At 45.6% G+C, this 27,531-nt stretch overlaps 2 protein-coding genes across 4 annotated transcripts in view; both read left to right on the top strand.

Annotated features, from left to right (window-relative positions):
- Shroom2 (shroom family member 2) overlaps window positions 1–14,269 on the top strand; it is a 152,750-nt gene extending 138,481 nt beyond the window's left edge. Inside the window, exons 7-10 of one of the 2 annotated variants that reach the window (XM_063243109.1) lie at window positions 1,757–2,320; window positions 4,417–4,588; window positions 9,748–10,017; window positions 11,831–14,269. In XM_063243109.1, coding sequence (XP_063099179.1) covers window positions 1,757–2,320; window positions 4,417–4,588; window positions 9,748–10,017; window positions 11,831–12,097 — 1,273 coding nt within the window. In that variant the 3' untranslated portion in view covers window positions 12,098–14,269. Of the gene's footprint in view, window positions 1–1,756; window positions 2,321–4,416; window positions 4,589–9,744; window positions 10,018–11,830 lie in introns of both variants that reach the window. The other variant, XM_063243108.1, reaches the window with a different exon arrangement.
- Window positions 14,270–14,406: 137 nt separating this feature from the next.
- LOC100735516 (uncharacterized) lies at window positions 14,407–24,330 on the top strand. 2 transcript variants are annotated; one of them, XM_003462689.5, is made up of 3 exons: window positions 14,407–16,537; window positions 21,263–21,396; window positions 23,544–24,330. In XM_003462689.5, exons 2-3 carry the CDS (start codon window positions 21,368–21,370, stop codon window positions 24,175–24,177), a joined length of 663 nt encoding a protein of 220 aa, XP_003462737.2. In that variant the 5' UTR covers window positions 14,407–16,537; window positions 21,263–21,367; the 3' UTR covers window positions 24,178–24,330. The 2 variants fall into 2 exon arrangements, with proteins under 2 accessions (XP_003462737.2, XP_063099189.1); XM_063243119.1 differs by having other exon boundaries at window positions 14,407–17,568.
- Window positions 24,331–27,531: the final 3,201 nt, after the last annotated feature.

The following is a 27,531-nucleotide window of genomic DNA, read 5'->3' as shown; positions in this document are numbered from 1 at the left end:
ATTTGTTTGTTCTTGCTTGGCTAAGATGGCAGACTTTGGCTTGTTAAAGTCAACGTATCTAAACAAGGTTTTCCAGAGGTAGACTTTTTAAAAGTGGTTCATGAGAAAGGAGTTGTGTAGATCGTATTAGAATCCAGGTAAAACCTGTCAGGTCTTTACTATGTCTCCAGGAGTGAGGGAAGAAAATAGAAAATCATTTCATTTTGGCATGTGCAGCACCGTCTCCTAAGGAGCTGGAGTCCTCCTGTGTCCCTCTGATTGGTCCAGTGAGGGGTGAGAACCAGCATTTCACTTAGAAGGGAGCGTTGCTCACTAGCCATATAGCTTCCCTCACTCCACAGAACTCTGGGTCCTCTCTTTTCCCCTCTCAGTTTGGGTTCATCTATTTGTCCCTTTCAGAAACCGGCAGGTGGCTCTGTTTCTTCCCTAAATCCTGTGCAAACAGCCAGTCCTGAGAGCCCTGGCCAAGCCCCACTGCTCCTGAGTTGTCCCAGGCCAGGCTTTGTAGTGCTGACTAAGCGGTTTCTCCTCACTTTTCTTACTTCTTGTGAATACGTCAGACACCTCCCTGTCCCCTTTCACCAAGAAACTTGTTTTTGGTTGTTTATTAAGATAAGGCTCAATATGTAGTTCAGGCCTTGAGCTCACTTATATAGCCAGAGCTGGCCTTAAACTTGTGATCTTCCTGTCTCAGCCTCTTGAATACTGGGATTATAGGTGAATACCACACCCAGCAAGACCTATCTTTTTGAGAAGGAAACAGGTGCCTTTTGAACATGTTCATGACTGAGATACAGAGCCAGTGAGTTCCCTGGTGTTTTGTGGATCCTCTCCCTGGTGTGACATCTATGCAAGGTGAGGCTTGGGTGCACTCCTTGGGTGGGGGCACTCAGCCAAACATCGATATTTATGGAAGCCCTCCAGGGGCTGCCCTGACTCCACTGCAAGTCTCCTGTACTAGAAAAGTTTAGGGCTGCTGCTGGCCTGGGGAGAGCCAGACCCAAGCCTGTCTCTGTGAGTCAGTGCCATTCACGGATCTCTGAGGGAGAGAACCAGGCCCTATGGGAGGAGACCCCCCACCCCCGAAACCATATCATTTCCATTTTTTTTTCTGGGTTGGGGTTTATTTTCTTTTGTTTATATTGTTCTGATGGCATGAACAGCTATTTGAAAGGTAGCGAGACATGTTATGGAAGCCATTATGTATCTACTACTGGCTTGTTTTGAGGTTCTTTATTGCATTCATTGTTTTGTTTTTATTGTTTTTGTTCTACCCTGTTCTGTTCCATTTTTAATATGTCCAAATGTTATATCTGTAGCTCTTTTGAAGGCAAAATAAGCATTGTGGTAACTAATAATGATTTCATAAGGTTTGGAAGTCTGGTATCACTTATTCTGGTTTATTTTGATTGATTTTATTGTTTTATTTTTCTCTCTTTTTTTTCCTCTTTAAAATTAAAAGTAAAAAAAAAAAAGAATAACTGGGTGGAACTTGTCACTGTCTGCATTATGAATGGGATGAAAACAAGGAAATATGGGCCTATCCTCGAGTCACTCAGTCAGCCAGCTACCCAGCTCTTGCCCTCCGAGCCAGTAGGGGTGTGGTCTGTAGGTCAGGGGACCAGTGTGGAGGGCTTTTACAGATGCACCTTCTCAGCCTCCTCTAGCACATGCGACCTGGCAGCGTTTGCCAGTTGAGTGCCCCGGCAGGGTGGTGTCCATCTCAGGGTTTCAGAGTCAGGCCCTTGTCTTCCAGAATCGAGCGAGTGATAGACAACAACACCACGGTGAAGATGGTGCCCATCAAGATTGTGCACTCAGAGAGCCAGCCCGAGAAGGAGAGCCGCCAGAGCCTGGTGCGCCTGGCCGAGCTGCCTGCGCTGCCCAGAGGGCTGGAGCGGGACCAGATCAAGACGCTCAGCACGTCAGAGCAGAGCTACTCCCGCTTCTGCGTGTACACACGGCAGGGGGCCGAGGCCGAGGCCGAGGCCGAGGCCACACCGAGGGCCCAGCCACCTGTACCTCAGTCCTCTGTGCCTCCCATGGCCCCTGCATCGGATGTCTGTGCCTCCCCTCCAGGGTTCAGCTATGCAAAGACCAAAGAGAAGACCGCAGAGGACCTGAAGTCCGAGGAGTTAGCCAGGGAGATCGTGGGCAAGGATAAGTCCTTGGCTGACATCTTAGATCCCAGCATGAAAATCAAAACCACCATGGACCTGATGGAAGGAATCTTCCCCAAAGACGAGCATCTTCTGGAGGAGGCTCAGCAGCGGAGGAAGCTGCTCCCCAAAATCCCTTCTCCCAGGACCTCAGAGGAGAAGTGAGTAGACGCCAGTGGGTTGGTGATTCTGCCCATATCTCTTAAGAGTAAAAAGGGAGGAAGAGGGATTATCTATCTGTGCATTTCTGTGATTGCCTTCTCGGCCTGCGACAGATTTTCCTAGGAGCCCCCAGTTCCCATGGCTTCTCCACAGGTATCCCTAGAGAGACATTGGGCTGCAGGCGTGCCGACCTTAGGGCCTGGCAAAGGCAGGAAAGTTTGTGCAGCACCTCAAGTCTGTGGCCAAAGGCTGCCTGGTCAGCATGATGCCTGCAGGGTTCCTTTCCTTAAGACAGGTTCTTGGAGAGGTCATTGACTGCCCCAGGGCCAGTCAGTTCTGTCCAGGGATGCTTGGGCTGGTACATTGGACAGGAAGATCTTGGTCTCTGGTGGGAAGAGACCAGCATAATGCTTTCAGCCTGTTTTAAAAGTGAGCAAACAAAGCTGGGATAGAAAGGATCCAGAGAAGGTATGGAGGTCCCTGGAAGGCATGTATACCAAGAGTTGGCAGATTGTAGCCTTGTGGCTCAAGGCTACCTATTGCTACAGGGACACTGCTGGACAGTTTGTTGGAGGGAAAAATGTATTAACCTCTATGTGAACACAGTGGTACTGAAACCCCAATATTATATATTGTCATCCAAATACTGTATATTGTAATCCAAATATTGTAATCTTTTTCCAGTCCACCTCATAATCCAGAGAGTTATATTTGTAATCTCATAGAAACGTTATTGGAATTCCAATGGATTAATTCTAATCTGCCACTTTCAGTGTAATCTGTGGTGACAGTAAAGACACTAAAACATATTTAAAGTTATAGACAGCTAAGGGGTCCTAAGCCCCATCCAAGTGAGGATATAGGGATCAAGGGCTTGATCCAAGGCCTCTCCCATAACTTACTATCTCGTGAAGAAGGGAGTGGTTCAAAGATGAGTGACAGGACAGCGGGAATTACGTGAGTAGCTTGAGCTAGTTAGTCAGGTGGGGAGAAAAGCATCTTTGCAATATGCAGGGAGGAATCATGCAGATGGATCAGGCTGCATAACTCAATGAGGGTAGCATTGGAATGATTTAAGGAGGCTGTTGTTTCAGTTTCTGATATGTAAACTTTTGTGCCCTGGGAATTCATATCTCTTACTTTAAGGGACGTACCCAGCTGACATTATTGGAGCTGAGTGGCTCTGCCATCTCTGTGCTTCAGTCCTTTACAGGGTGCACTATAAGGAGGAAACAGGAACCTTGTAAGATTGGCTTTGAGGATCACATATTAGTACCTTAGTTGGCCTTATGTGTGTCACTTGGAGCCAATTGAAGGGGGAAGGGAATAGCATAGCTGGATCTGTACATATCAGTACATGGAAATAAGACTCAATTTAACTAATGTTGCAGCAGTTGTTCTGTGTTCAAGAAGAGGTGCCCAGGTCATCTTCTGCACATTGGTTTTAGTTAGTTTTGTAAGTAACACGCATTTGACTGCATTGGGGTGTACAGTGCCATCTTTCCTGTTGATGGCATGTCCTCTGTCGCCACAAGCATTATTTAGGGGTAGCAGAGCAGTGCCTCTCTGAAGGGCAGCAGAAGAGGAATAAGGACAAATCTAAGCCAGGCTCAAGGGGAACCAAGGAGACCACTTGTGAAAGGGTTGGCATTTGTAGTATTATCTATGTCGTCCTCATCCCTGTCACCCCCAGGTCTCCACATGCACAATCTGGGCTGTCACCTCTGTAGCACAAATTTAAAATGGTTCTGCTTATTTGAGGTTTTTGCCCTTGTTAAAAATTCCCCTACCCTGGGCTGGGCATGTGGTTCAGTGGTAGAGCACGTCCTAGTGTGCACGCGGCCTGAGTTCAGTCTCCCGCACCAAGAAATGAAGCCAACAGTAAAAACCACTACCATGGACTTTGTGAGCACCCATTTGCCAAGGTTTGTTACTGTTTTCATTTTAACCTTGTTATCTGCTTTCTTTTCCTCTTCTGGCTGTTTCATCCCAGTTGGTTTTCCTTCTGCTGGTGCCAGCTTTCATTTGTCACAACTTGGGGAGCAGATCTGTGCATACTGTTGCAGCTAATTAAAGTTCTGACCTCTTTATCCAGGAAGGAGGAGCCAATGGTGCTGGCGGCCATGTCCCTGGCCACTAATTCCACCTACTACAGCACGTCGGCTCCCAAGGCAGAACTACTGATTAAGATGAAGGACCTGAAGCAGCAGCAAGAGCCTGAGGAGGATTCAGGCAGCGACTTAGATCATGACCTGTCACTGAAGAAGGTAGGAAAGGGAATTCCACACTAGAACCTCACACTGGAGCTCTAGATGGTGGCTGGTGCCTTGTAGATCCAGTTACTCAGGAGGCTGAGGCAGGGAGATCACCTGAGCCCAGGAGTTCAGTGCCAGTATAGGCAACACAGCAAAACCCCATTTTAAAATGAAGGGACTGCACTAACCCTGCACCATGTCAGGGCATTTGCATTTTGTACTCCCGTAGGACAAGGAAACATAAGGCAAATGAGCAAGCCTTTTGTGGTTAATTCTCTGTATTCTCACTTGCTGTTGAGCTTTTAACGTCTTTTCTACCTAAAGAAAAATGCAGGAGACTTAATTGTGTAGCCTTTAATGTGTCACCTGCCCTGTCCTCTTTAAATATCAAGTTCAAATATCCATAACATGATGATTTTAAGTAAATCCAAAGTCAATCATAAAATACCTTCTCGAGGCCAGGGTGTGGTGGTGCATGCCTGTAATCCCAGCACTCAGGAGATAGGAGAATCACAAGTTTGAGGCCAGCCTGGGCTGCATAGTGAGACCCTGTCCTATGACAGAAAGTGCTTTGTGAATCAAAAGTGTTTCACTCCCAAGTACTTAGCCTGGCTCCTGTGGCCTCAGCAGTAGACAGAATACAAACAGAATAGGACCCTTTTCTGAGGGAGCCTGTGTACTCATGGGTCAGTACTCATGGACACCACCACAAAGACAAATGTACAGTACAGAGCAGGCTCAGCAAACCTGGCCCATAACTTGTTTTTGTAAATAAAGTTTTATCAGAGTACAGCCACATCTCATTTGCATATGGTGGCTTTTGTAAGATGGTAGCAAAACCAAGTCATGACAGTGTTTGCAAGGCCTACAAAGTCTGAACCGTTTACTGTCTGGTCCTCGACAGATGAAGTTTGCCAGCCCTCAATGTCCTCTGTCAGATGGTGAGAGCAGCTGGAGCAGGGTAAAGAGACTGAGACAAATGGCTGTGATTGTAGAGGGGCTCAGCAAAGGTCATGGCTGAATAGACAGGGCGTGAGGGGTGAGCCCTGGAAGGTCCAACATGTGGGGGAGTGTGAAGGGGTGCACAGGTCCTGAGGAGAAGCAGCAGGGGTCAGGGCCAGGAACTGAGGGAACAAGAGAAGGCAGGTTGGAGATGACATTAGAATGGATAAAGAAACAAATTATGGGCGAAAGCCATGATGATCACTGTGGGGACACAGTTGGCCGACATCATTACTGCTGCATCAGCTGTCTGTCTACACATGGGTCGGCAGGCTAGGCCATGACACCGAGGACGGTGTATATGAGGGATGCAGGCTTGGCCAAAGTCTGGTGCAGGGATGGCATGTCTGTGGTTTATTTCCTGGGCCTTGGCTGCCCCCTCAGCTATGAGCCCTGGGGACAGAAAAGAGGTGGTGACATTGTGCTTGCTGTGGGCCCTGTGTGGCAGAAACAGTGTCCATAAAAACTGCTGGTTTTTTTTTTTTTTTTAAACAAGATCTTTGTTATGTTGAAAGGATGCTTGTATTGTTAGTGATTTTTAAAAATACCGTGGATTGATTTTTAAATATGATAGGACCTGTGTAAATTTGAAGTCTTTGAGGATTATGGTTATTTTGGGGAACAGAGAGTGGACACAGAACCCACAGAGGAAAGACATTGCTTTTTTCTTGGAGTATAGCATGTACTTACTGAGTGCGAGGCCCTGGTTCCATCTCCAGCAAAGCCCTTCCACTCCTACCACCAAAAAACAAAAAGACAATGTCCCTGTGAGAAGCACTTGCTAGGGGTCCTCCTGTGCCTCTGGGGAGCTCCATTCCTTGAGCTGTTCATTCAGCTTAGGACTGGCATTGGGCAGGGATTGGGGAAGTTCTCATGTGTTTTCTATTTCATGCTTTGCCCTCAAATGATGACTGTTTAAAATGGGGCTGTGTTCTCAGCTGTGGGATTTGGAGTTGATTTAAATTATTTTTGCAGATAGCCAAGTAAACAGCATGCACACACAGAGGGAGACAGGGAGAGAGGATGAGGGGAGAAATATTTTTAAAAGGGCTGGGGATGTAGGTCAGTGTTAACAGCCCTTGCCTGACATCGGCAAGGCCTTAGGTTCCATCCCCAGCACTACAAAAGGAAGAGAGAGAAAGAGAGAGAGAGAGAGAGAGAGAGAGAGAGAGAGGAGAGAGGAGAGAGAGAGAGAGGAGGGAGAAAACATAAAGGAAGTTTAGACATGTTCTTATTTAAATCGTAGGGAAAGAAAATGTCTTGCCACTCTGTATTTTGGGAACCTGACCTAGAAAAGCCAAAGCAATTTATAAATCCCATATGGTCCTTCTAGGGCAAGAACTGTGTGTCTGAATTGCAGTGGGGCCTGGTAACCTGGAAAACTGCATACTGCTAATCTGCAGGCGAGTGGGGCACACCAGGCCACTGAAGGCAGATGGAGCCAAGAGGTGGCAGCCCTTTCCTAGGCGCCAGCTTTTTACTGTTTGTTTTGCTTACAGAAATGCTAGATGGAGATGCTATTTACAGAGCATCTGAGATGCAGCCCTCCATGTGAACTGCAGATGGCCTGCAGTGGTTTGGGGTTTCTCCTAGGGAGAATTACCTCCCTGCTCATATGGATAGCACGATGTTGGTGTTTCCTCACTCGTGCTGCATGCCATGAGGCCAGCTGTTCCTGTCCCATGCTGGCGATAGCTGACACGTGCCAGGTACCTCAAGTGTGCTGTGACACACGGCACTCTTGACCACCTGAGCCCACCCCTGTGGACGGCCACTGCTGCTCCTGCATTGCCATAGGACGTTCTGTCCTGCGGAGTGGACATGAGCCTTCATCTCTTACTCTCCAAGCTAGCAGTCAGTTGATGATCTCAACCAGCTCCAGATGCCAGGCTGAGAACATGCCCCCCCCTCATACACTGATCCTTCTGACAGTTGCTGCCTTAGCATTCACCCTGGTAGGGTAGATAGCCTTTGGCTTATGCCGCGGGCAGGCTCAGTGGCAGGGGAGGCAGGCTTAGTTGTTAGGAGGTAGTTTTTTAGAGGGAGCCTTTCCCGACAGACTCCTGCGTAACCATCCTGAGAAGTGTTCTCCAGGACGATGGTGGCAAAAAGCATCACTGTTTCTGTCCTAACTCACATCAGGCCTCAGGGTGCTGCTTCACTGCAGGGTGTCAGCCGCTTTAAAGGGTTTAATATAGCATGTCTTTGGTTGATGCTTTGTTATGGATTAAAACCTGGTGGTCAACTTAACACCAGCTGAATTAAATCAGCGTGGTGCTGACTGTAGATGGCCCACCTGAGGAAAGTTGCCCGCGTAGAGAAGTGGAGAAGACGACCTGGGCATTGTAGTCTCTCTAAGTGTTGCTGTTTGAGCCACTGGTTCTCCTGGAGGAGCTAGTCATGACCAGCTTCCCCAGTGTGAGTTCGACCATTGTCATCAGAGGAGCTTGAGACCTTAGTGAGGGTGGCTGTGGTTCACTTTGGGGGAGCCCTGGTCCTAACATTGAGCATTGCTTCCTGACTCCAGAGGGGAAGATGTTTGCTATTTAATCTCCAGAAGAAGCTTGTCATGCTGGCTTTCTGGCATGTACTCGACTGTTATTATTATCAGAGGAGCTCAGGACCTCCATGTCGCTGAGGATGGCTGTGTTACTTTTCAGGACAGCCCTGGTCTTTGTTGTGAGTGACTTCTCAGCTCCAGTGGAGAACCCTCAATCTACCAGCACAGCTCCTTCACCCACTGGCATAGACTTTCTATCTTCCACTGCTGACCTTTGGGCCTTCCTAGAACAGATCTGTAAAAGAGACTGGCGTGAATCCTTCTCATAGGCTCTAGACCTTCAGTTGGACTTGTGGGAGGCATTGTCATCAGCTATAGGTCATCATCTGGACTCATGCAGGACATTGCTGTGGGATCCAGGCCCTTGGCTGAAAATTCTGGGTCTTCAATGTTGTGGGCAGATTTGCTGCACTTTCTTCTGTTTAACTCTGGGTGACCATCATAAAATAATATTATAAATTCTTTAGCCTGATTCTAATTGTTCTCCTCAAAACCCCTGACTGCAACATGCTTTAAAAGTGATTCCCTCAAAGGGCTGGTGTGGGACGCTGTGTTAGTGTTCACTCTTTACACTGTTCCACTGGGAAAGATGAAGGCTCAAGTGGGTGTACTGTTTGTGTCTGCACAGCAGTGTGAATGCGCCTGGTGCCACAGAGCACACCTTCCAGGATGGCTGCAGTGAGTACAGGGGCGTGGCTCGGAGGCAAAGCACAGGCCTAGTATGTGTGATGTCATGAGCTGCCGTCTCGGCCCCATACCCTCCACCAAAACAGTTTATGTGGTAAATTCTCTGTGTTTTTCCATAATAGAAAACTAGCCATTTATTTGCCTCTTGGTGAAAATGAAGTCACTAGGTTCTATTAAATGACTGTTAAGCTCACTGACAGCTCTTGATGGGTTTTAATTTTTAATTGCTAAGGAGGAGGACAGGGCGTTTTAAAGTTAAGGGGTTCAGTACTGGATGTGAGACCCAGCACTTCTCCATGTGTCTGTCTTTATTTGGAAACTTCTAGGGGACTAAGCCCAGATCCTCACGTAGGCCCTGGCACCTACAGAGAGGGGCTCTGGGGGCAGCTCCAATGTGGTCTAACAGGGTAGTAGCTGAATAAAAAGAAGTTATGTATTTAATTTTTTTTTGTATCTCTGCGTACTGTATATAATTTGGTTTATTCATTTATTAAATGCCAATAATTTACCCAGGTGTCCTTCCCCTTTCTCTAGTCTTATCAATAAATCCTGTAGGGGCTGAGGATTTATCTCAGTGGCAAAAACGCCTACCTTGCAAGCACACAGTCGTGAGTTCGATCCCCGGTACTGATAAATAAAATAAATCATAAATAAATCCTTTATTATTCATTGGTGGAGAAATGAACCTCACAACCAGGTAAAGTGGCACATTCCTGTGGGGTGCCTGTTGTGGGAGGCTGAGGCAAGAAGATCAGGCTGGTATATACCAAGCCTTCCCTGGGTTCTGTGCCGATTACTGCTAAGACAAAAGACAGGTTCATCCAATTGTGCATAACTGCATGCGGGAGGCTGCTGGCACCGAGGTGCAGGCTTGGGCTGTGCTAACCAGTGTTTCTGTGTCCTCCTGATCCCGCTGCAGCAGGAGCTCATAGACAGCATCGGCCGCAAGCTGCAGGTGCTGCGGGAAGCCCGGGAGAGCCTGCTTGAGGACATCCAGGCCAACAATGCTCTGGGGGACGAGGTGGAAGCCGTTGCCAAAGATGTCTGCAAACCCAATGAGTTTGACAAGTTCCGAATGTTTGTTGGGGACCTGGACAAAGTGGTGAACCTGTTGCTGTCACTGTCGGGCCGCCTGGCCCGGGTGGAAAATGCCCTCAATAACTTGGAGGACAGCCCTTCTCCTGGCGATCGGGTATCCATTCCAGATGCGCCACCTGCAAATGGGTGGGCCAGGAAGGCTGTCCCCGGGGTGATGGGAAGAGCAGCTCCCTGCAGGGCTGATGCCATGTGCATTGCCAGTGCCCGTGGGTGTGTGTTCCTTGGAGGAAAGAGTGGGGCATGCTGCTGGGGTGCAGTGAATTGAGACGTCGCCTCTGCACACGGCACTGCTGGGGTCTCCCTTCCTTAGACGCTTTGCAGATCCTCCTCTTGGTTTTTACTCTTTAAGAATGCAGACTTTCTTTTAACTTTACTCTGTGTCAGTCCATAGACCAAGCTCCTACTCTTTCTAAAAGCCAGAGATGCTCAGTGACAGATAGCATTTTAGTGCTGTTGCCACTGTGATTCAACATGAGTGTGTCTAGCCGTCTGGACAAGATCAGAGGGCTTATCTGATTTTGTCCCCCTCCTGAGATGACGTCCCTTAGGGGTCTGTTTCAGTTTTGTTATATATGAAAGGGGAAGGTTCTCTACCTTGTTGGCTTTAGCTCCGAGATCATCTGTTATTGGTAAAATGTCTCGCTCTGTGCTCATACATGATAGGTCTTGAAAGTGATCATTTATTATTACTAAATACACGCACACATGTGTATGCATTTGCAGCTGCCAGGCACTGGTGACTGGCTGATTTTTTTGTAAACTGAGTTACATTTCCGGATTCAGACATCCTTCTTCCTTTTCCATTGGAGGAAATTGGCCTGCCTATGCCCCCACCTGTGACAATACATGGCGTTTTTGTTATTCTCACACTGAGGACTAAGACATTCCTTAGAAGTGAGTCAGATACCGGAAGTTTTGTGATCCATGGCACTTTACGGAAGTGGCACGCTAAGGCCACTTGCAGTTTCCGGCTGCTGCTTGATGACAGTGGCACTGGTTCAGCTTTACCAATCCCCTTCTGTGCCTGGTGTGTGGTAAAGTGCTTTGTGGCATTGCATGCATCCCAGTGGCTGCAGAGTAGCTGCCATGCTCCTCAGCCACTAGTAGAACTTGGGCTTCTGCTTCCCTATGCAAGGCCCTGCAGCAGAGAGAGAGATCTGAGCTAAGACACTGAATGCCTGCCACTTTCCAACCTGCATGTGAGGGCCCTATATCTATCCCTTCCTTTCCTAGTTTTCATTCAACTTGGCTTATGCAGGGAAACAAGGTGCATGTTGTGTGAGAAGAGAGTGGGGAACAGAGTTGTTGCGTGTGCCCTGGGACAGAACCCTCATAAGGAGGGAGGGGACTGATCTCCAGGCCACTCACTGTCCTGTCCCCTCTGCTGTCTTTTGCTCTTCCCTGTGTCCTCTGTGGTTATACCTACAAATTCTCTTGTCAGGAGCTTGAGACCTGCTGCCCTGGAATTTCATTGTCTTTCTCTTGCTAGCTTTCCCCTGGCATTTTTGTGGAAAGGGCTTTGATGGAAACAGTGTCCCCAAGTCCTTTGCCCTCTGGAGCACCTGCAAATTCTGTGGTTTCTGGTCTCCTGATTGTTTTTACTGCTCCCCACAATTTCTGTTAATTCATTCAAGGCAGGTGGGAGAGAATGAGGCCAGGAGAAAGGGAGAGAACCCAGGGTGTCCACTCGTGGCGTCAGGAGAGCTGCAGCCACATGGTGCATAGTCATCCATAGCCCTGGCGTTTTTGTGGGTCTCATCCTATCTCCAGTGACATCAGGATTCCCATGGACCATGCAATGGACAGGCGTAGTAGCAGCTCCCCAGTCTGACCCGTTTTCAGGGGTTGAGTGGGGCTTCTTTCTTGGTCCTGGTCATCACCAGGCTCCTGTCTCTGTGTCCCCACAGCAGTCACTGCTGGAGAAACAGAAAGTCCTCATCCAGCAGCATGAGGATGCCAAGGAGCTCAAGGAGAACCTGGACCGCCGTGAGCGCATCGTGTTTGACATCCTGGCTGCCTACCTCAGTGAGGAGAGCTTGGCAGACTACGAGCACTTTGTGAAGATGAAGTCAGCACTCATCATTGAGCAGAGGGAACTGGAGGACAAAATCCACCTGGGCGAGGAGCAGCTGAAGTGCCTGCTTGACAGCCTGCAGCCCGAAAGAGGCAAGTAAGTGGCTGGTCAGCTTGGCAGAAGATGGCCGTGGCCCACTCCCTGTGCATGTGAGCTTTGTGGCATCATCCCAGGGCATAGTAACATCAGGACGTTGGCTTGGATCACCTATTGAATCTTTTAGTTTCCCTTTGGAACAGAGCAGTTTCCTCACATGTGACTGCACGAGATGCTAGGCACTGGCAGATGCAGTCCCTATGGATCCATTAGGCTGGGGTTGTAGGACATAGACTGTAGCCTCCATCTTCCGATGCCAAACCAGCCACAGAGGAAGACACCGAGAACGTCCTCAGGGTGCAGGAGAGGAGACTCCCTGATGGACATCTTCCCTCAGGATGAATCCAGGGATAGGTCCCTGGATTTTGTCTATGCCAGACCCACAGCGTGAGTGCCCATTGCCTTTGCCCTGTAAACATATTCCCTGACCCAGCAAAGTCATGATGAGGATGATAATTTATTAACATTTAGGAAAGGTGAATGGTTTCCTAATGGTTGAAAACCAGCTGGGAAATGGACAACCTACATGTTGGGTGCACTCTCTCTAAGATTAAAAGTGCCACTTAAATGATGTGCATGCTTTAGGACTGAGGTACATGACAGACAAACCACTGTGGTCCTTCTCACCTGGCATCAGAGGTTAAATGATGTTCTGCAGCCAAGTGAGAGTACTTTGCTACACGTGTCCAGTACTCATGTGCTTGTTAGCTATTTATTTCCTGAGACCAATGGAATATTTTCTAGTTACGTTTCCTGCAGAACATTAATCTTGTGCACACACAGTCATTTGTGACCATTGTTTTTTGTTTTTTTGTTTCTGTTTTGCCACCAAGTTGGTCCACAAACATTGAGGACCACATTCCATATACTATGAGAGCTTTCCTCTCCCTTTCCTGGGGACCTGTGCTCTATCTTAACTGTTAAACTTGAGCCTTCTCTGCTGCGGAATTTAAGATTGTGTGCCTCTCTGGGGGGTTGAGATGGCCGGACTCCAAAGAGAGACTTCCTCATTAAATAATATCGTGATGCTGTTGTTTCCATTGGCACTTGGAGACTGAGAGGAAGTGTTTGCAGATGATGGGTCTGACAAAGGATTTGTACCCAGAATGTATGAAGACCTCTGAAAACCCACCAGCATGAAAATAAACAGCCCACTTAGGGGGCAACAGACTTGAGCAGACAGTTCACCCGAGAAGATGCACACGGGGCTGATAAGCATGGGCAACCATGTCCAGCTGCTGATGGCTCGCTGGTTTTCACCTAATAATCATAGGCCACGTGTATTGTTAGAAAAAGTTCATCTGACTAAAGCCGTGGATAATGGTGAGCCAGTCCCTCAGATAACTGGATATTTATTTAATACTTGTCCCTTATTTCTTCTTGATCCCCTAAGGAATGAACAGATTTCCTCTTGACATGTACACACACACACACACACACCCCTGATAACTCACCTCCTGGCAGCCTCCTGGGCCGGAAGAAGTGCGCCTTCCCAGAGGTGGCAATTCCTATTTCCCATGAGCTGTGTGACTTTGTGGTGGCAGCTCATCCTCCCCTCCACCTGGCAGCCCCTTGCTGGGAACACAGGCCTCTGGCCGTCCACAGACCTCATGAATAACTTGATTATTTTGTTTATAATTCAGACAAAAAAATTGTTTTTGACCCATAATTCTTTCCCCTGCAATTGAGTTTTGTAACCATCTTAATAATATACATGTGAAATGTGAATAATCAAATGTGTATGTCCGTTCTCAGCCTTTCCATGTCTTTTTGAACTCCATCTTATACTTAGTAACACACAGTGCTTTGGTGTTCTTTCGCCAAGCACTTGTCACACGCTCCTCTTTTGGTTTTCTGTTGGTCTCTGTAAGGTTTGGGCCACAGGACGTGAAAGAGGTCTCCATGTACATAACTCTACACAGATGTATTATTGCTATAAAAAAAATACGGTGCTGCCAGTGGCCCTGGGCTTTGGGAGGTGATGGCTGATTCCTGTCCCTGTCATAGCAGAGCTGTGAAGTCTGCGGAGTGGGTTTTCCCTCCTGTGGGATGTGTGCGGCTTGTGTCCTCAGCATACTGTTTCAAATGTGTACGTTTTTCATGCTTGACACTTTCCACTTACTGATCAATGGAGTATCGTGCTTGATTTTAACAAAATAAATAACTGTGTCTTTGAGTGAATGTACTGGGTCTATGATTTACTGACATTACAGCTTTGTTTTTTTTGATACCAAGGATCAAACTCACGGCTTCGCCTTTGCCAAGCAGGAACTTACACTGCTGAGCTAAACCCCTAGCCCATTATAGCTTTTTTAAGAAAATCACAACAATGGAGCTGGATGTGTAGCTCAGTGGTAGAGCACATGCATAAAAGAACCTGGGTTCAGCCCCTACGACAAAAAAGGAAGTGAGGAGAAAGAAATTTCAGGGTATCTTCAGAATATTTCAGATCTTTAAAGCAAGTCGAGTATATTGTAGTACTGATTATCTGCTTATAACTTGCAAGTAGGTGTAAGGCCGATCAGCATGCAATTACAACAGAGTCAGGGACACAGTTAGCTAATGTCTCAATAATGCCCTGTAACAAAAAACTACAACTGCACAGCAGTGTACAGTAGAAAGTATTTACTTAGCCCATGAGTTTGCACATCAGTGGCTGATTTGGGCAGGGCTCCAGCCTATGTACCTCTCTCCTTCCTCCTGACCTGGACCATGTCTGTGGTGGGGCAACAGAGAGCAAGACCAGGCATAGAGCTGTATGTCCTGGTTTTGGTCATTTCACAGCTGCCAACCTTCCATGGCCAAAGCACAGAGCAGGGCCAAACCCAGAGCCCCAAGGATTGGAGCAGGCTCCACGTGCTCAGTGGAGGGAACTACAGAGACACAGGGACCAAGAGTGGATACACGGGGGATTGTGAGATTAGAGTTGTGCTTGGGTTCTACCTGCCTCTGCAGTGTCTGCTAACTTAGGCCCTCAGTACTCCAAAACCACAGAGCCAACTTGCCTGCTGCAAAGCCTTCTATGTTGCCTCATAGCTGTGTGGCCCTGAGCAAGTGAGCTGGCTTCTCTGAGGCCTGAGTCCTCTCCTGTCACTGCAGATGAGGTGCTATCTGGTGAGTACATGGCTATGCTTGGAAGCCAGGTCTGGGTCACAGAAGAGCTGCACATGCTGTGATCAGAGTGTCTCTGTGTCTGCAGGGGCCAGGCTCTTGGACTGCAGTAGATACCAAAACCACCGAAAGGGTATAGACAAGGGAGGGAAATTCCTGTGTTCCACCATTATTTCTGACTTAAAAGATAGCATATTCAATCCAGAAAAAGAGGCAAATATTTTACAGGACAATTAAGAACACATCCAATTGTTTGCATTCATATAGCATTTGGCACACAAACTGAGTTGTTTATGTAATATTATCTTATTCTATTACCAGTTAAAAAGTCTGAAATGTGTTAGTCTCACTGAGCTGAAGCCAAGCTGTGGATAGAACATCCCAGGCAGGGCTCCCTTTCTCAGGGCTGTGAGCCAGAGCTCATTTCCTCCCTTCTGGCTTCCCAGGGCTGCCCCTTTCGTGTCTCCCACTTCTTCCTCCAGCCACAGAGCCGGCAGTGCAGCCCCCTGCCATCCTCCCATCCCTCTCCACCTTCCCATCTGCTTCACTGACTTCTCCCCTCCTGCTTGCTCCCACAGCCCCTTGTGAGGACACGGGGAATACCCAGCCCCTGCAGGATCAGGTACCTATCTCCGGACCTGCTTTACTCACACCCCCAAAAGGCTCACTGCCCTGTGTGCCCCACATCCACTCCACCCTCCCTCCCTATTTCCTCTTTCACTACTTCCCTCTCTTTTTTTCTCCTTCCATTTCTCTACTTTTCTCTTTTTTTAAAAAAAGTAAGAATTACACTAATCACATATCTTTGAAATCTTTTCACTTTGCAGAGTTGGAAATTATTTTCTTAAATTATTCTTCAACATGAGTTTGAGGTTCTGGGTAACACAGTAAGGCTATAGAACGTTTTAGTGACTGTGTCTTCTAAATGTATTTTAGGATGTTTCTGTTCATTCCAGATATACTCTCATGTGTACTTTGCCCTTAAATCTCTGTACACATCTCTGCTCACTTGCTTGGAAGAAATTTCTCATTACGGAAGTGCTGTAAGCAAAGGACTCCGCTGCTATTGTGACTTCTGTGTGACATCTAGTGCTAACTAGTGCCAGAATGATACCTTTTGGCTTTGTGACAGCTCCATTTCTTACAGAAGCTCCCTCTGAAGCTGCTGTCCCCACTTTAGCAGGCCGGTGTCTCACAAAGGAGGGCTCTGCCCACCTTATTGCAGCAAGTGTGAGTCAAGGCCTGACCAGAAGGGCTCATTTCGCCTAAAGGAAACAGCATCTGTCCCAATGTGTTGAGCATCAGTGGCCTTTCACATGGAAATCCCGTCCAGGTGGGTGCCTCTTCTAACCCTCATGTTTGTACACTGCTGCTGCCTTTTTACAATGTCCTCATGTGTGTTTGATGTGAGATACTGTTTCTGAAGGAAAACAGAGGAGATGGTCACATGGATCTCAATGGGCCATTATACTGTCCCCAAAGGCTGGCAGAGAGGCAGGGTACACTGAGAGTGCCAGAGCCAACATGGAGGACAAGTGTCATTGTTCTGGTGAGCTGGCAGCTCAGAACTTGGCAGGTGGGGATGGAGGAGGGGTGGAATGCGGTGACCATGGAAACTGCAGCAGAAGAGCTTGGCACTGAGAGCCAGGCCCATCTCATAGGTGAGACTTCCTGGCTCTTGGACCAAGACATCTGTGTGAAGATGCAGTGAGGGCTGCTAGGAGCCGTGTCCATCAGCCCTGCTGGCCCAGTTAGTGGCCCATCCTCCTGCTCTGTCACCAGGTCCTGGAAGGCCCCACGCTGCTTAGTGGGGGCTGTGTCCTTCATGCTTGTGTATCCTTTTTATTGTGGTAAAAGTGACAATCTACAATTTGCCTTTCTAACCAGATTTGTGTATAGCGCAGCAACACTTAAGTATGTTCCCATAGTTATGTGACCATCATCACCATCCATCTCCAGACCTTCTCACCTTCCCCATAGGAAACTCTGTTGCCATGAACTCTCACCTCCAGTTCCTCCATGTCCCCAGGCCCTGGCCACCACCACCTGCCTGTTTCTGGAGTTCACTCTCCAGGGATCCTGTGAAGGGAATCACACAGGACTGGATCTTTTCTGCCTGGCTTCTGTCACTCAGTGCGATGTTCTCTTCGTTTTTTCTCTTTTGCAGCACAGGACAAAGAATCCTACTTGTGTCCACGTTCCCTGTTAACATCCCAGAGATGACAACTTTTATCGTCTACATAAATAGGCACTGTGTGCCGTGTGTTTTTACGTAATCCTGTGTCATATAGCCTTTCCTTAATTTTCATCGAAATGGAGCCATGTCTACAGTCTTCTCCAGCTGATAGTTGTACCTAGCAAAAGGTTTGGGACAGCTTTATTTACAGGATATTTCCACCCAACCATCCCTTTGCCTCTGTGTATCTTTCTGCCTGTAAGTCTCTCTGTGTGCCTTTCTCTCAGTCTCTCCTTTGTCTCCATTTCTGTCTCTGTGGGTCACTCTCAATCTTTTTCTGAGTCTGTGTCTGGGTCACTGTCTATGTTGGCCTCTTCAGTGAAAACCCCACATGGGAGGAGGGTAAATGAATGGTGCACAGACACACTGTGAATGGGACAAGGTCTTGTCACCCCAGGCCCCCCCTTGACTCCTCACAGACCCTTTTGGGGTGCCAAGCGCTGTTCTTCCAGATCTCTCCATGCATATTCCTGGGCATGGAAACAGATGTGGAGATCCTTTTAAAGTCTGTAATTTCATCATTTATGCCGTCACATTCTCAGCAGTCCTGTAAGCCTCTCTGCCCTTCTGGTCCCCTTGCTAGTTGGGATGTTGTTTCCAACACTCCCATGATATCAGCCCTCACTCCCTCACACCCCCTTCCTAATGCTCAGGAGCCCTGTGTCAGGGAAATGGCTTCCTCTTGGGATTTCTACAGGACAGGAGTAGAGCTGCTGTGTAGATGCTGCAGATTGGAGGCAGCATACAGTGACTTCTTGGCAAAGGCTTGGACAACACCTATAATACTTTTCCCTGGACAAGGACCCTGCACTCCCAAACTGACCAAGCCATGAGACACCCAGAGGAGCCTGTGACTTTCATTCACTCTCGTGCCACACCAAGCACTGTTCTCATGAATGCAAGGTAGCAGAGGGGTGGAGTCAGTTGCCTGAGCCCTTGGGCACCAGAAGGAGCCACCTTCTCCAAGTGAGCCAGCCAAGGCAGTAGGCATCCTGGCTCCTATGCAGGTGAATCTGCATCTTCTACAACACATCCAATCGCTGCATTTCAATGCTTTCACCAGTGCAGGAGCTCCAAGGGCAGTGCTTAATGTGATCTCAACAGAAATGCCCACAGTCACTTAAACTCACTCAGGATTCCTGGCTGCCACTTTCACTGTCTCTTTCTAATCTCTCATTTAGGGTGATTTGGGTGATGAGAAGACTTTTTTGTTTTTGTTTTTGCTTTTTTTCATATGGCACCTGCTGGAATTTTCTGGTCATTGAGGCCATTTCTGGTGTCACCTGCAGCATCCCCCCACCCTGTCCTCCTCTTAGAGCTACACACCACCCCCCAAGCCCTCAGTGCTCTCTAGCACAGGCTTTCCTAGCTGCTCCTGCCTCTCCCTTTCTTCATGGCCCCACCCTGAGAAGCACCCCACATTCAGGGCAGCTCCTTCCACACAATGGCCTCCTCTCCTCCCATTTCTAGCACTAGAAGTACTTCTTTTGGTACAATTAGGACAGTTTTCCTTCAAAGAACCCCTATCCCCCATGTGGCATCCTCTCTGCAGCATATGTCTGCAGCTGCCTCCCAGGCCTGTTCCACCTCATCTGCATTTGTCACTTCAATGTCTCCTCCTTCCAGGATAAATCTTCCTTGAGTTAAGGGCATGTGAGTGACTCCTCTTCCAAGCACCCAGGAAGGTTTGTGCACATAGTAGGAGCTCTGCACAAAGCTTCCTTGCACATCTCCTCTCTGCATCTTCTAAGGACTCTCTATGTTGGTTTAGGGCCCCGTCTAAGCCTCACTTGAGCTTGATAACCTTTGTAAAGACACTGTCCTTCAGGACAGTCTTATTCTAAAGGTCTAGGGCTGTGACTGTGGCATGGTTTTTTGGGGGACACAGTTCAGCCCATATGCTGAGATAAAAGGTTGCATGGGAAATGCAGATGGGAAGGAGGGTGGCATGATGGGGAGGGACTCATCCCACTGCTGGTTATGGTAGTGCTTGAAGAAGCAGGCAGGGAGAGGGGAGCAAGTGAGTGCTCCCAGGAAGGAGGCAAGGAGCCACTTAGCAAATCCCAGAGCTTTCTCCAAGAGAAGGGGACAAGAAATGGCAGGAGGGGGCTGGGAGAGGAGAAAAAGGAATGAACAGGGAATGCAGATGTCCTGTGAGTGTGAACCAAGTCTGCACCAGGAAAGGAAGCTTTATGTACTGGAAACAAACAATAGGATAGGGATGGAGAGATGGGTGGTGAGGGAGGGAGGAAAGGGGAAGAAAACAGGAATTAAGGTGTATTATGTACACATGCTAGCTTCCCAGTAGGACTGTAAACATTATACACTAAGAACTCTAGTACTGATAAAATTACTTATGCAGAAATGGGAAGGGTTGGGACATAATCAAATATAAAATCCCTGGATTCAATTTCCACTGTCCACTTTTCTAGTGATGCTTTCCTTCTGTGGTAAAATATGTGTGGCATAAAGGTCACCATCTTACACATTTTGAGATGCACAGATCTCTGGCACCTTGTATATTTCATTCCCATCTTTCTAGACCTTCATGTTGCCCCACTGAAACTGCATCTCCATTTTTTCCCCTTCACTCTTCTCCCAGCTCCTGGCATGCACCATTCTACTTTCTGTTTCTAGGATATCTGCCTCCTAATGGTACCTTGTGTAAGGGCAATGTTTGGCATTTGCCCTTTTGATGGGCTTCCTTCACTCACTGTGATGTCTTCAAGGTTCATGCAGCTTATAGCATTGGCAGAGTTTTTTTCCTTCATGTTCTATGTAAAGCCCACACATGTGTAACTATTCATTCCCTCAACTGGCATTTGGGAAGTTTCCCCCCTTTAAATTACTGTGCATAATGCCCCAATCGTGGCAGTGCAAACACATACCCAAGGCCCAGCCTTGACCAGTTTGCGTGCATGCCCAGAAGTAGCACTGCTAAGTCACATGGTGATTCTGTGGTCAGTTTTCCCAGGAATTGCTGCACAGTTTCCACAGCAGCTGCACCCAGTTCACATTCCCACAGCAGCACACAGGGTGTTAATATCTCCATGTGCTTGCTCAGGTTTCTCATTTTCATCTTTTTGGGTGAAAGACTTGTCCTTTAAGAGGTTTTTATTCAATCTGAGATGAGACAAGGAACCAAGGTTTTATATTTTTCTGGCTACTTCTCTCAGGATTCATTTTTAGAGGACTCTGAGAAGGCTCGGGAGGGCTCTGGAGTCTGCATTGCCACTTATGTCTATGTCATGTAACCTCTTTGTGCTCTATCTCTCCAGCAGTAACAAGGATCATAATTTTACCTCTGTCCCTGGACTCTCATGCCTGTATTAATATCCATGCAGCATTTATACAAGGCCCTGACTTTATACAAATCATGGAGTAAACCTATATGAATATTTTATGAGAGCAATGACATTTTAGGCTATGTTTACTACCTCAAATTTTACCTAACGGTACTGTTTTAGTTACTTTTTACTCTTCGCTGAGACAAAATACCTGAAGCCCAAAGTGGGGAAAGGAAAGGTTTATTTCTTACAGTTTGTGGAGGTTTCAGGCCACACTCAGTTGACTCCAAGGCAGGCCGGGCATGGCTGGGCCACAGTTCATGGCGGCTGCAAACAGCAAACAGGAACCAGAAAAGAGCAAGACACACCTTCTTCCTGCCATTACATCACATCCTGGCTCCACCCCTATGTGGGTGTAGCACTGACATCATCAATCCGAGCACTAGACAATGAACCAATCACAAATGCACAATGCAAACTCATGAGGCCTGGGGGCCACAGACATAAACCATGACAAGTACTTCTTTTCTTGTAGGTGGGTCATCACTTTTTGTCGGTCTCTTCCTGGTGGTTGGACATTTCTCTCTCCTTGTTGAATGTTTCCTGTTCTCTGAAGAATATTTACTGTTCCATCTCCCAAATGTGGAAAAGGATCCGTAACTCCCGTCGGTAAATATGTATATAAGTTCCATGTAGGCTTCTTATTCAGTATGTCCCTGCCCCACTGACTTGAGACATGGGTGGCCCCAGATTCAGCCAGGTTAGCACATTTTTCTGACAACTGCAGCATTCTCCTTCCCAAGGCCCTCTCTCCATCAAGGCTCCCTAATCCTGTCATCCATTCCTTCAGACCTCGTTTGACAAAGAAGTGCTCTAGACAGTGAGTTCTCAAAACTGCCCACCACTTCCACACCCATCTCATAAGGCAACTCTCAGAGTCAGCTGCTGCCTTCTCTTAAAGAGGAAGCACATTCCATGGCAGCCAGAGGCACGGTGGGGCCTTTTGGCAGAGAGCAGAAAACACAAGAAGAAGAGAATGTGGAGGCCCCTAGAATGCTGTGCATGGGCAGCACCCACATTGTCCACACACTTGGTCAGGCATCAGCACCACCTTTTTCAGAATCAGTACCAGGGCATGCCCTCCAACTCGAAATTTCTTATTATTCCTGACACACACATTGGAATGGACAGGAGAGTCAAATAGGTGGGTTCACAGTATGGATGTGTAGTGTGAAGCTGTGCTTCCTAAGAGATATTTGCTGCATATAAAATATATCAGGACTGTTTTAAGCTGTACCCAAAGAAGCCAGTATGTAAAGGTATGGTTTTGAGCAAGCAGGGTTAAAAGTGTGAATAGGCGAGGTGTGATACTTCACATGTACATGTGAGGTCACCGTCACTCTACCCGTAATTATAAATTATGTATACTTCTCATTACAAAGCATTTACAGATAGGCTGAGGGTTTATCCTCATGGTAGGGCACTTTTTAGTGTGAGTGAACGCTCTGGGTTTAATTCCTACTACTGCAAAAACAAATAGACCAATAAGCAAATAAATAAACAGGCTGCAGAAATATATTGGACTAAGAATGAAAAGCTACTCTACCAAATTGATTTCCTTAGAATTATTCCTTTTGCGTCCATCTTTTCAAGTTTTAGAAAAATGTGTTCATATCTATTTGTATGTAGAAAAGCAAATAAGTTTTCCATTTAACACATATGTTCACACCATGCATTTTATTTTTCATTCTGGTTCTACATCTTACTCATTTTGGGTATTTTGTTTGTTTGTTGCTTCCTACATTTCATATGGTTTAAAATGTTCTTGGCAAGGGCCAAGTAATAGTCCACTACAGTCTTGGAGATACCATAATTTATTGGACATCCCTCTATTTATAAGCATTTTTGTTATTTCTAATTTTCTCTATTGCAAATGACACTGAACTGAATAATGCTGCATATGTTTGCACAAACTATTATTTTAGTATGAATTCTCAAGACTGGAGTTGATAGATATGACATGAATGTTTCCACTTTTTTTAAAATTTCTAAATAAAAACAGAAAAAAGGACAGAAATAATACAGGATTTTAAAAAAAACAGTAAGAAATCAACACTAGTTAATATTTTGCATATTGTTATCTTGAAGTAGTTGTTCAGGTCACAAGATCTAAGCATAAAAAATGATCAACAATCAAACAATGACAGCACCAACTGGTTTTTTTTTTTTTTGATGAACTAACAGAATTAGTAGTATAGTTATCTACCTTGCACACAAATACGTACGTACAGTTATATGTGTATACCTACTTACATTTCCACTTTTGAAAGACTATCTTCCAAAATCCCCACAGCTCATACTCCTGCAGCTGTAATGGATTCCTAGGCTTTTTTCCTTCCCTCCACTCTCCATCCCTCTCCTTCCCTCCTCTGCTTTCCTTGCTCTCCTCCCTTTGATTGCTCCCCTTCTCTCTTTCTCCCCTCCTTCCATTCCTTTTTCCTTCCATTCTTCCTTCAGAATGGATTCAAGACCAGCCACGAATTACTGTGTAGGCTGGGTTTGCCTTGAACTCTAGATCCTCCTGCCTCAACCTCCTGAGGGATGGAATTTACAGATGTCCAACCACATATAGGTGCTAAATTTCTTTTTCTGATTTAAAATATTTATGATAGTAGTATGTATATAGAACATTTCAATGTAACTTTCATACATGGACAACATGTAAATATTTACCTCTCTCTAACTATAACTCATGCTCTGTTTTTTCCTTTTCTTGGTGTTCCTGGCTTGACTTGCTGCCTCCTCATCCTCTGCAGTTTTCCTGGAGTGAAGCAATACTTCTACGCCCTGACTGTCCTGTTTAGTGCTATGGCCTGGGTGTTCAGCGTTATCCTAGTAACCAGTGTATTCTGGCGAGTGTGGGAATTTGACAGCCAGGTCGTTCCCATTGCCTTCATTGGCCTTTGGAAGGCTCAGTACTATCTCAGGTCGAATGACTCTGGCTTAGTGCGTGATATGCTAATAGACTCAAATATCCACAGTGGGTGGACCCATGCAGTTGAGCTTGAATATGCAAAGGATCTAATAGTGCTGGTGAATTTTATGCAGCCAGTGACCCTGATATTCTGCCTAGTGGCCTTTCTGGTCAGCACGTCGAAGCGCACCTACTCAGCTTTTGTACGACTCTATTCCAGAAGCTCAGCCCTCCTTCTTTTACTCAACTCTGTCTTTGTGGCTGTGGCTGTGGGCTGGAACTACATCATGGACATTTCTGGCCAAAGCACCCTTGATTTCCCACTAGAGATTCCTGTTAACAAAGAGGATGTGATCAAAAAACACTTATCCCATGTGTTCCCACTGGGGATTGTCACTGCTGCTCTGTCCCTCCTCAATGCCATCCTATGCTTTTGGACCATGACCTTCCTAAGGGCCAAGTCAGTAAAAGTGTGAGATGTTTATTAAATCTCATAGGAAAGCATGGGACTGAGGGCTGAGATATATGGGAAGTCCTGAGTGCAGGGTGCTTGAAAAAATTACTATGCAGGTGTGTACTTGGAGTGTTCATGTCCTCACTGCAAATAAAATCTGTGCTTTGGTTTGTCAGCTTGTGTCTCAAGCTCCTGAGCTCGGTTCCATCAATGCATCTCTCCCTTGAAGGGTTTCATTTCCGGAAGTCAGCCTCCCAGCACTTCCGGTTCAGGTGCTGCCAAAATCCACAGTTAGGGAAGTGTGCTGGCTGGAATGTACCAGCTCACGTCAGCAAGGACCAACTCCAGGCTGGTCCCAGGTATGGAAAACAGTTGTCATATACACATGGAAAATACTCATTCTCATAGCTAGGAGGTCTGTCAGATGTGATCAGCAGTAAGGGTCAGGGCGCTTTCTTCAATCTTGCCACTAAGGACACTTTGGATTGGGTTCTTTGGGAACAGGGAGGCTGGGCAGTGCCTTGAGGATGTTAAGGAGCATCTATAACCTCTTCCCACTAGAGGCCAGTAGTAGCATTAGTTCCCTCAGTTGCAAAAGCCCAAATGAGCAGACATTTCCAAATGTCCTCAAGAGGTGAGTGTGTCCCTGCTGAAAGCACTGGTCTTGACACAACCAGTGACCCAGACCATTGAAGCTAATGGTGTGTTAAGAGGATGTGAAGAAATCACTAATCTAATGAAATTACATAGTGTCATGCATTATTTAACTCTGGTCTGTCGGAGATGAATGTAATTCTCCTTTTTGGGGACATTTGGTAGTGACAATGTTAATGAAAAATGTAATCTCCAATGTATCGAATGCTATGTTACACTTGCATAGCAAGATGAAAACTTGGATCACAAACCTAAAGTAGAAATTATGAAACCTGAAACAGATTGTGAAGAATTAATAAAGAAAATGCTATAAAGATTGTAAGAGGCAGGGAAGATAAAGTGAGGAGGTCCAGTGTATATTTCATGGAATCTCAGTGAAATAAAAATAGACTGTAAAAAGCAATCTAGGAAATGAGGTTAAGTTTTTCCAGAATTACTGAAGATGTAAATCCTTAAATTGAGAAAAGACAGTTTTCAGTAGGTTGTATGAAAGTGTAGGCATCTTCAGATGCAAAAAGAAGTTGTTTGAAGAAATCAGAGGAAAAACAACAAATTAATGATAGAGGATGTACAGTTAGACTGACAGACCAGACTTTCCAACAACAATAAACAAAAACAGTTAAAAATGTCTTCAAAGGGATGAATGTAATGATAAGCTGGTAATTCTATTATGTACTAACCCACTGCTCAGGAATGAGAAAACATAAAGGCAACTTCAGACAAAGGGCTGTCAAAAGAAAGTTGGAAAGGAAAAAAGTGTGCATATTATGTGTCCTATGTAAGACTTGAAGATAGGCAAGGGCTGATAAGTGCTAAGGCTTATTCAGTGTTTTCTTGTTCCTGAATCATTTTTTTATTTTTTATGTAAAGAGAAAAAAGAAAGGACATAAAAAAATAAAGCAGTAAAAGGGTACAAGTTATACAGAATTTCAAGAAAAAATATACAGTAAGAAATCACTAGTTAATAGGTTACATGCTGACTTCCTAGAAACAGTTGTCCAAATTATGAAATTAAAGCATATAAAGTGGACATTCATGCAGTGATATTGGAGACAGTTCCGTTCAATGATCCAACAAAAGCTCAGTAATATGGTTTTCCATCCTACACAAATATACCTGCAGTTATATCCTTAGTCCATCTTCCTTTCCTCTTTTTTTACAATAACAATTACACTTTTTGGGTTTTATTACTCCCACAGTTCTTATTACTTTTTTTGAAGAGAATAAAACCAAATGTGACTAAGTAAAAGAGTCAGTTGGAAGACAAGGGTGGGCATAGTACATGATGCAAAAATAGCATACCAGGTGATCAAGAGTGGTTACCATTGTGCCTCTTGCTATTTTTAAATTGAGTTGCCTATATCATCAGGTATAATAGAATTAAAACAGTACAGAACAAGGCCAGTAAAACCTACAATGGAGACCTTACAGGACTTCAAAAAAAGGTAATAGTGAAACCATAATGGGCATCATAGTATATCTTATTGCCTTCAAAGTGGTTGCCTATACCCTCAAACATGATACTATCAAACAAAATAGAATATAGAATAATCAGACGGGACAAGATGGGGAGAGCAATACTGGAGTTCAAATCAGGTTAATAGGAAAACAAAAAAGTTACTATAATATGTCCTATTTTTAAATTTAGTTTTTCTTTAATTAAAAAATGAGAGAAAATAGATTAATTTTAAAAAAGGGAAATTGAGATAAAAAGAGGACATTATAACAGAACAACACAGGTCAGAACCAAACAATTTAAGCATCATTGTGTTTCACCACCAGATAATCTAACATAATAGTAGTCACCATAGTGCCTCTTTCCTTGAATTATTTGAGTAACTTTGTATGCTATAGCATCAAGCATATCAAGACAGTGTGAAGCCCTTCATGAGAATGAGAGAATTACAGGGTATTTAGAACCAGCCAATAAAAAACGAATATTATCTATATTCTCTCTTTGCCTATAAAGAATTTTGTTTATACTATCTCATATAGTGAAACATAGTAAGATCCAACTTGTTAAAACCAGTGAAAACAGATGTACCACAGCTTGATGGGATTTCAAAACAAGATGATATTAAATCAGCACTAGCTTTTATGTTGTGTTGTTTTCTTCAAAATAGCTATTCGTACTATCACAGATACTAAAATCGAACAACCCAGGTTAAAACCATTGCAATTAATGAGTGAAAACATTCAATGGCTTCAAACCAATATGACTGGGAATCATGATTACCACATACTATTTTGTATTCTTATCATTTCTTACACTAGGGAAACTATTCAGTATTTATACATGTGAGTTTGATTTATTTCACTTATGAGTATGGTCTCAAGCTGTGTCCATTTATTTATAAATGTCTCAATGTGATCATTCTTTATAGCTGAGTAGTACTCCATTGTATAAAAATACCACAAATTTTTTATCCATTCTTCAGTTGATGGACACTTAGGTTGTTTCCAAGATCTGGCTATTACAAATTGTGCTGCTATAAACATGGGTGCACATATATCACTGTGGTATGATGCTTTCAGTTCTTGTGGGAATATGCCTAGAAGTGGTATAGCTGGGTCAAATGGGGCTCCCAGTCCCAGTTTTCTGAGAAATCTCCAGACTGACCTCCACAATGTTTGCACTAGTCTACACTCCCACCACGAGTGCATGACAGTTCCTTTTTCCCCACAGCCTCTCCAGCATTTGTTGTTGGTGGTTTTCTTGATC

Source organism: Cavia porcellus, unplaced genomic scaffold, assembly GCF_034190915.1.
Source record: "Cavia porcellus strain 051 isolate PalLab524CR breed Dunkin Hartley unplaced genomic scaffold, mCavPor4.1 scaffold_33, whole genome shotgun sequence".
NCBI classification, from domain to species: Eukaryota; Metazoa; Chordata; class Mammalia; order Rodentia; family Caviidae; genus Cavia; species Cavia porcellus.
The sequence above is the reverse complement of the archived record's forward strand: the minus strand, read 5'-3'. Positions and strand labels throughout refer to the sequence as shown.

Bases quoted from the DNA above. Each gene is read 5' to 3' on its own strand.
- LOC100735516 (XM_003462689.5), top strand. From the start codon at position 21,368: ATGTGGAAAAGGATCCGTAACTCCCGTCG. The intron at 21,397-23,543 runs GTAAATATGTAT...CATCCTCTGCAG, and splicing joins AGGATCCGTAACTCCCGTCG to TTTTCCTGGAGTGAAGCAAT.